Genomic DNA, 8,931 nt, shown 5'->3' with positions numbered 1-8,931 from the left:
TTTGAGTAAATTGCACAAAACCACCACTTTGAAGGCAAGGTTTGCGAAAACAACTACAATACATTTTTTTGCAGAAAACACCATCTCTTCCGTAATCTTTTTGCAGAAAGCACTGATCGGCGGATCGGGGTCAGTTAAGCTTGTTTATGACAGGTGGGGCCCTTTTTTGCGTACGTGGCACCGTCAGCCGTCCCGACAGCCGTTAGACGGCGTTTGACGGTGCCGTATGGCTCCATCCCCCATCCGTTCGTTTCTCCCCCTCTTCTGGTGTCGCCGCTCTCTCCCTCCTCGCGTCTGCCTTCTTCCCCACTCTCCTGCCGCTCTCTCCCCTCCTCTCGTCGCGTAGGCAGATGGCTACTCCAGCGAAAGCAGGCGGTGTTGGCGGCGGCGGTCCTCCCGGCAGTGGCGCAGGCGACGCGGATCCCGACCCAGGCGGTGAGCTCTGCGGGAGCTCGAACCCTAGCAAGGCGACGCGAGATGCGGAGGTGCAGTATTCAGTGGAATACGCGGCGGCTAGATCTTTCGCCGCGGCGGTGAAGGCGAATCCCAATGGAAGCCACCACATCGCCTCATCCTTTGGCGGTGTATAGTGAGATCCCCTTCCCTTATCCATTATTCTGTGAACTTATCTGATCCGTTTCTAGGGCTAGGGTTAGCGTGTAGTGATATCCCCTTCCCCATCTCCATTGCATATTGTTGGCCCTATGATTGTTATTGCGACGATTTCTTTCTGAAATTAACTGGTTATGTTTAAATTAGCTGTTCTATGTGTCTTATTTAGTTGAAATAAGCTATGGTTATATAGTTGGAATTATTTGATGTGTTGATCTGTATTGCAGTAGATCTTAATTAACCAAAGCTAGGGTTATTGCAGTTTTTTTGCTTTGTACTACATTGGTTACTTAAGCAACCCAAAGCTATGTATTGATGTTGTCCTGCTTTTTCATAAGTGTTATAATTGAACACTTATACAACACTATGTTTCTTTATAAATTTGTAGTCTGGATGATGAGGTTTGGGAATTGAGGATGCATTTTCATGACAGAGATAATCTTGAGAGAACTATGATGTTGTCAGACATCACTTTTTACAATCTAGTTACACTGATAGAGACTGAAGGATATGGGGTGAGGGATTACATGTACTATGTGAAGGATCCTGGCCTAGGGATAGAAGGAATGCAAGAAATAGAGGATGATGACATGCTGGAGGAAATTCTAGACCACATAGTACAGCAGAAGCAGAAGATTTTCAATGTGATAGTTGTTAGGGCCAGTTCCCCCAAACCTGCACATATAAATTGCAGTGCTAATGTTATTGAGCAGCAGATACCTCTGCAGGAAATTGGAGAGCCCCAACTGTATCAGGTAGATGAAGAAGGAGTGTTGTTCAATGCACATCCTAGTTCAGTTTCAAACACAGCAGCAGTAGTACCAGTAGAAGAACCAAGACCAATACAGTTTCAAACACAGCAGAGCACAAACAATTCAGAGGAGCAACTGCAAATAGAAAAAAGTTGTGGAGGAGAGAAGGAGAAAGGAAATTGCAATGTTTAGGAAGAATGAGAAAGAAAAAGAGAAGGCCACTCATTTGAAAAGGAAAGCTGCAGTTATGGACAATGAAGAGGATAGTGATGATGATAATTTATCAAAATATGGGGATATCCTTGCTAGGCTTGAGGAAATGAAAAAACAGAGGGATGATTCATTACTGCATTATGAAGGGGACACAGATGTTGAGGAGATGTGGGATACAGATGAGGAGGAGGAACTGTATGAGCCATCAGGTGAAGAAGAGGATGATGATGATCAAGAGGAGGAGGAATTGGAGGAAGTGGTGCAAGGGGAGCAACACAATGAAGAGGAGCAAGAGAGTGGTAAACATATTCAAAAGAAGAATAAGGCCAAGAGAGACAGAAAAGGGCCAACTAGCAGATCACATGGAAGTGTAGAGCAAATGTTTGAGGATGACTGGATACCATCAGATGATGAGGACAAAAAACCATTAGACCTGGGTTTGGAAGATGATGATGGTGCTGAGGCAATGGCTTATGTGTTGCCCAATGGTAGGAAGAGCAGAGCAAAGAAAATGAAGCCAAGGTTATGGTATGCTGAGGACAGAGCTGACCCACAAGACCAATTTGTGAAGCATCTTTGCTTCATTGATGTACCAGTTCAGAACTGCACTCCAAACCCTGCACATATCACAGAACAGGAACTATGAGTACCACAGAAACTGCAGTGACAGGGTTATAGCACAGTGCATAGATGAGCAATGCCCTTTTTATATAGCAGCTTCTCAGATTGCAAATGAGAAGACATTTACCATTAGAAAGCTGTATTTGGTGCACACATGCCCTTCTGTGTCAGAGAGCACCAAAGTCACTACCAAGTGGGTTGCAAAACATTGTGAGGAATGACCCTAACACAACAATAACAACAATAATTAACACTGCAAAGAGCAAGTATGGAGTGGAAATTTCAACCCACATGGCCTACAGGGCTAGGAAGGCAGCAAAGAATGTTGTTTTAGGAGATCAAAAGGCCCAATACACCAGGATTAGGGATTATTTAGAGGCTGTCCTAGACACCAATCCAGGTTCTAGATGTATTGTGACAACAAAACATATTAGGGAGCATCCTAGCAAGAACCCTAGGTTTCATGGACTTTTCATCTGCCTGAATGGATGCAAAGAAGGGTTCCTCAATGGCTGCAGACCATTCATAGGTAATTGCCCTGTATTGTTGTTTATGCCACTTGTATGTTCTTTGAAGTACTAATCATTTGTGCTTAACTTGTAGGTTTGGATGGATGCTTCATAAAGCTCACTACTGGTCAACAAATCCTAGCTGCTATTGGAAGAGATGGGAACAACAACATTTTTCCCATTGCTTTTGGAATTTTTTTTGACCATGAAGACTGCAGGGCTTGCACCCCACAACATTTTATTAATAAAGCAAAAGGCATACAGGGTTTCCTCAAGATGAGGAAAGAAATAAAAGAATAAAAGAAAAGAGGGAAGGCTCTAAAGAAGGCTATACAGAGAAGGGGTGCACTATACCTATTAATTACAAAGAAACAAAGAAGCAACTCTCCTCAAGGAGGAAGAAAATCAATCCACTTAAGAAGGGCGTCTCTATATTTCTGTTTGATTCGATGAGAGAGCAGAGTAAGATCATGAATGAAGCCATTCCTCCATGCCCTGAAAGATGGTTGAATGTTCCTGAAAGCTCTATCATTCCTGATCTTCCAAATATTCCACCAGGCCGTGAAAACCACCTCCCCCAAGAAAGGCTTGTTGAAATCCTTCCTAGCATGACGAGCAATTGCTTTTGGAATTGTAGACAAGGAGGACACTAATTCCTGGACCTAGTTTCTATACCAGCTGAGGGAGGCAATAGGTGGGCAATCTGGCCAGTTTGGACAGTACACAATCATTTCAGATAGGCAAAAGGTAATATATTTAGTTACTTTCATGTAGTTGTAGTTACTTTCATGTAGTTGTAGTTACTTTCATGTAGTTGTAGTTACTTTCATGTAGTTGTAGTCACTTAGTTGTACTTATTTCATACAGGGTCTTTTGAAAGCCATAAATAGAGTCTTCCCCAATTGCCCACAAAGGTTTTGCCCTAGGCATATCTACCAGAACTTTCAGATTGCTGGGTTTAGAGGGCCAGAATTAAAAAAAATACATGGATGCAGCAAGTTACTCATATACTAAACATGGTTTTCAAGTTGCAATGGATGAGTTAAAGTCAGAGTGTGAAGCAGCTTGGGTGTGGCTTAGCAAAATACCCAAACACACTTGGGCCAGACATGCCATGGATGTGAACTGCAAGACTGACTTAGTTGTTAATAATCTAAGTGAGGTTTTCAATAGGTGGGTCCTAGATGTTAGGGCTAAGCCAATAAGGACCATGGTTGATGGAATTAGGACAAAGTTGATGGTCAAATTCAATGCAAATAGAACAAAAGTTGATACTGTCAAATGGGAGATTTGTCCTACATATGCAGAGAAACTAGAAGAAGCAAAGAAGTGGTCTAGGAACTGCCAATCCTTGATGGCTGGACCACATCTTTACCAAGTGACAAGTGCAGAGAAAACATATGATGTTAACCTGCAGAAAAAGACTTGTGGGTGTAGGAAGTGGGATATGACAGCAGTGCCTTGCCATCATGCTGTCTCTGCCATTCACAAAGCTAAGCTACAGCCAGAGGACTTTGTTCATGATTTTTTCAAAAACCAATGTACAAGGCTGCATACAGTCCCATAATCTATCCAGTACCTGGCCCTGACATGTGTCCAAAGACAGACATTAGGGACATTGACCCTCCAGTCTTCAAAGAACACAAAGGTAGAGCACAAACTAAGAGAAGAAAGGCCAGACATGAGAAGCCAGCTCCAAAGGACACTTCAAGGATGGCCTCAATCACTTGTTCCAATTGCAGCAAAGTTGGCCATAGGTACACAAACTGCCATGTTCCTTTGAAGCCTGCACTAGCCATGAGAAAGAACAGGCATGAGGTACAAACAATGCAAAACATGCTAACTTACTTGTGTTCTCTATGCTTGTAATAAAAATGCTGAATTACTTGTGTTCTTTTTGCAGCCAAGCAGCTCTTCTTACCCACCTGATGCTGCTACTGCTGCCTCCTCTGTTGCACCAGCAAGGAGGGCTGCATCTACTGCCACTGCACCAGCACCAGCAAGGAGGACTGCTTCTACTGCCACTGCACCAGCACCAGCAAGAAGGACTGCTTCTACTGCCACTGCACCAGCACCAGCAAGGAGGACTGCTTCTACTGCCACTGCAACAACACCAGCAAGGAGGACTCCATCTACTACTGCCACTGCAACAACACCAGCAAGGAGGACTCCATCTACTACCACTGCACCATCAACAAGAACTGCTACTGCTGCTGCAAAGGGTAAGGCTCCACAAACTAGAGCTTCAACTATTGCAAAGGGAGCAAGGGCAGCTTTCTTGCCTCCAAGACCAAACAGTGGTTCCCAGAGAGTCAGAAAGCCAACCCAGAAGATAAAGGACTACCTGACTGCTTCTGGTGCAGCATGGGATTGATGTTGTGATCCAAACTATGCTTTATCATGTTGTGATACCGCTTCTATTTTGATGACCAAGTGGTCATCAAGTTATGTTTTGGTATTGTAATGGCCAACTTAGGTTCTGGTACTGTTATGATCCTTCTGTCAAACTATGGCATTCTAGTAGTCCTGTGATGATCAACTGGGATGATGAACTAATCTAGTGCTACTCTAGTTATGATGATGGTGCTACTCTTGTGATGATAATGTTGTGCCAATGACCAAGAAGCCAGAAACCCATAACTTACCCTTGTGATGCTAGTCTTCATGCCTCAACGTCGATAAAAGCCAAAAAAGCTTACTTGATACCTCGAGGTCGATAAAAAGCCTAAAAACCCTAAGTGAGCCTACTTGATACCTCGAGGTCGATAAAAAACCTAAAAACCCTAATTGAGCCTAGTTGATGCTTCGAGGTCGATAAAAAGCCTAAAAAACCCTAAGTGAGCCTACTTGATACCTCGAGGTCGATAAAAAGCCTAAAAACCCTAATTGAGCCTAGTTGATGCCTCGAGGTCGATAAAAAGCCTAAAACCCCTAATTGAGCCTAGTTGATGCCTCGAGGTCGATAAAAAGCCTAAAAACCCTAAGTGAGCCTACTTGATGCCTTGAGGTCGATAAAAAGCCTAAAAACCCTAATTGAGCCTAGTTGATGCCTCGAGGTCGGTAAAAAGCCAAAAAACCCTAAGTGAGCCTAGTTGATGCCTCGAGGTCGATAAAAAGCCAAAAAATCCTAAGTGAGCCTACTTGATGCCTAGAGGTCGATAAAAAGCCAAAAAACAGTAAGTGAGCCTAGTTGATGCCTCGGGGTCCATAAAAAGCCAAAAAACCTAATTGAGCCTAGTTGATGCCTCGGGGTCGATAAAAAGCCAATAAACCTAAGTGAGCCTACTTGATGCCTCGACGTTGATAAAAAGCCAAAAAAGCTTACTTGATGCCTCGAGGTCGATAAAAAGCCTAAAAACCCTAAGTGAGCCTAGTTGATACCTCGAGGTCGATAAAAAGCCTAAAAACCCTAGTTGATGCCTCGAGGTCGATAAAAAGCCTAAAAACCCTAAGTGAGCCTACTTGATGCCTCGAGGTCGATAAAAAGCCTAAAAACCCTAAGTGAGCCTAGTTGATGCCTCGAGGTCGATAAAAAGCCAAAAAAAACCCTAAGTGAGCCTAGTTGATGCCTCGAGGTCGATAAAAAACCAAAAAACCCTAAGTGAGCCTACTTGATGCGTCGAGGTCGATAAAAGCCAAAAAAAACAGTAAGTGAGCCTAGTTGATGCCTCGGGGTCCATAAAAAGCCAAAAAACCTAATTGAGCCTAGTTGATGCCTCGGGGTCGATAAAAAGCCAATAAACCTAAGTGAGCCTACTTGATGCCTCGAGGTCGATAAAAAACACCAGTTGCACAGAAACATACTTAAGATCATAATCATCAATTTGCTAGCATCTTACTTAAGATCACATTCAGCACCTCCAAATACCACCACATTTCGCAATAGTTCAAATCCTTACATAATCATAGTTGAAGATTACTACATTACATCACCATAATTCAGAAGTACTCATAGTTCAGAGAATTTAATCTACCATCATTACAGCAAATGCCAAACCACACTCTGCAAAAGGTCAGCAAATGCCAACTGATATTGCCCATTTTTCTCTTCCAGAACCACCTGCTTATCCATTTATGATGGCCTTCACTCCCTGCAGCTTCACATTGCTCTCTTCAAGTGTCTTCTTCAACTCATCAATGTGGTTCTGCAAGTTCTTCCTCTCTTCAGCTAGCTTGAGCTTCATGTTCCTAATGACATTTTCTTGAGCAGCTGCTAGGTTCTTAACCATGTCATACTTCTCCTGAAGCTTGTTGGTTTCAAGATCTTTCCTTTCTACCTCTGCCCTCCTTTCCTGAGCATCCAAAAGTCCATTCACATCTTCAACCAACTTCTCATAGCTCTCCTGCAGCTTCTTCTTCTCTTGTGTCAAGTCATGAACAACAAATGAATGCAAAAGATTTTCCTCAGTCCTGTCTCTCCTACTTTGTTCATACATAAACCATAACTTGGCTAATGCATTCTCAAGGGTGTTGGGCCAAGCTGGATCAATCCATTCAACTAATCCACAGTTTCTACCTTCCTGAACAAAATCGGAATTAATATAAACAAAAACATTAGAATGCTTCCAAGCAACACTATTTAATTACTATCATCAAATTTAGAGCTTGAGCTTGCTACTTAAACATGTCCTCATGCTACTTAAACAATGTTGTCCTGCTATAAAGTAAACATAATCAATCAAATGACCTAACATGTCATACTAAACAAGTTGCATCCTCTGTCCTGCTCCAGTAACCCATGCATATTCTGTCTTAAATTATTTATAGCATGCTACACTAAACAAAGTGACCTAACTTAACAATGCTGCGAGACCAAGGGGAAACGATGCTGCCAAGTAAGCAATTGCTTCTGATCCACTTTCCTAACTAAACAATACAACTAAACCTAACACTAAACTGCAATGCCTGCCACCACAGTACAGATCCAGAGAAAACAAAGGCACAACACAAACAAAGGCAGATCCAGAGAAAACAAATCACAATATACCTTCTCAGCACAACAAAGAAACCTCTTGCCAGTGTGGATTCCTTCGAAAGCAACACGCCTTTCTGCGGCCTTCCCATGTTCATTGCAGAGAACAAGCAACTCCGTTTCAGGTCCCTCGAAATCGGAGTCTTCAGTGGTAGCAGGGATCTGTAGTGCATAGGAATACCAGAGATTTGATCCACATGTCAGCAAACAAGCTCATTCAAGAAATCCCCCAAATCACAAACCCTAACCCTAAAAATCTGAACTTACCTTAATTCTGCCGTCGTCAGAACCAGAGTTGACGTACTCCACGGTGTGCTCGCTGCTATCGGACCCATCGCTCCAGGACACCATGGCGACGCGGCGGGGGCGCGGCGACGGGTGCGGCGACGCGGCTGCGGGTGCGGCGAGCAAAGCAGAGGAGCAAGACAGAGGAGGAGTGAGTGAGAGAGCAGCGAGACAGAGTGGGGAGTGGGGAGTGGGGCAGCACCGACCAGTCTTTTGACCGGTCCATCAAACAGAGGCATACGACGCCGTCAAACGCCGTCTAACGGCTGTTGGGACGGCCGACGGTGCCACGTACGCAAAAAAGGCCCCACCTGTCATAAACAAGCTTAACTGACCCCGATCCGCCGATCAGTGCTTTCCGCAAAAAGATTACGGAAGAGATGGTGTTTTCTGCAAAAAAAATGTATTGTAGTGGTTTTCGCAAACCTTGCCTTCAAAGTGGTGGTTTTGTGCAATTTACTCCAGTTCTTTTGTTTTTGTTTTGAGAAGGCCGTTATCTCACTGTTATCTCCGTCGCCGTGGCATGCCAGCAAGTCTGGCCCGCGGTCACTAAGCGTGGGGCCCACCTAATTAGAGGGGAAAGAGGAAGAAAAAATAATGGTGTGACTGTTGAGCGAGTGGGTGGACACAGTGCGGCCCACTGGCCCGGCCCTGCTAAAACAAAAAGAGAAAAACGTACTGTACTTGAGCGCGTGGCTCGGCCGGGCCGCCTCGATCGGGCCGGAGCGCTCTCGTCGCGCCGTACGTGGTCCGTGGTACTGTGCTCGTCCGCCGGACGGACAGACCGACCACCGCCCTGTGGGCTTTGCTGCCCGTGGAGCGCAGCGGAGTCCGGCCAGCACTGCCGCACGCAATGCATGATGCATGATGCGTCGTCCTCGTCCCACTCGTGGCTCGTGGGCGCGGCGAGCATCTGCCGCCTGCCGGCCGGCCCGGCACAGAGCGCCACTAGTGTCACATGTCCTTG

The 8,931-nt window shown here is 44.7% G+C and overlaps 1 protein-coding gene and 1 pseudogene across 1 annotated transcript; one reads left to right on the top strand and one right to left on the bottom strand.

The window, feature by feature from the left end:
• The first annotated feature begins 350 nt into the window (after positions 1-350).
• On the top strand, positions 351-3,007 carry LOC147980911 (uncharacterized; annotated as a pseudogene).
• A 3,764-nt stretch (positions 3,008-6,771) lies between these two features.
• LOC147980910 (uncharacterized) lies at positions 6,772-8,129 on the bottom strand. The gene is made up of 3 exons (XM_087516989.1): positions 7,947-8,129; positions 7,695-7,841; positions 6,772-7,227 (listed from the first exon to the last, which is right to left on the bottom strand). The coding sequence occupies exons 1-3, from the start codon at positions 8,028-8,030 to the stop codon at positions 6,772-6,774; spliced, it is 687 nt and encodes a 228-aa protein (XP_087373115.1). The 5' UTR covers positions 8,031-8,129.
• Positions 8,130-8,931: the final 802 nt, after the last annotated feature.

Source organism: Triticum urartu, chromosome 3A (genome assembly GCF_056163025.1).
Source record: "Triticum urartu cultivar PI428250 chromosome 3A, HENAU_Tu73, whole genome shotgun sequence".
Lineage (NCBI taxonomy): Eukaryota > Viridiplantae > Streptophyta > Magnoliopsida > Poales > Poaceae > Triticum > Triticum urartu.
The sequence above is the reverse complement of the archived record's forward strand: the minus strand, read 5'-3'. Positions and strand labels throughout refer to the sequence as shown.

Excerpts from the sequence above, each read along its gene's own strand:
- LOC147980910 (XM_087516989.1), bottom strand. The coding sequence starts at position 8,030 with ATGGTGTCCTGGAGCGATGGGTCCGATAGCAGCGAGCACACCGTGGAG. Across the intron at positions 7,842-7,946 it reads CTGACGACGGCAGAATTAAG|ATCCCTGCTACCACTGAAGA; the intron begins GTAAGTTCAGAT and ends TATGCACTACAG. Across the intron at positions 7,228-7,694 it reads TTCTTTGTTGTGCTGAGAAG|GAAGGTAGAAACTGTGGATT; the intron begins GTATATTGTGAT and ends GATTTTGTTCAG.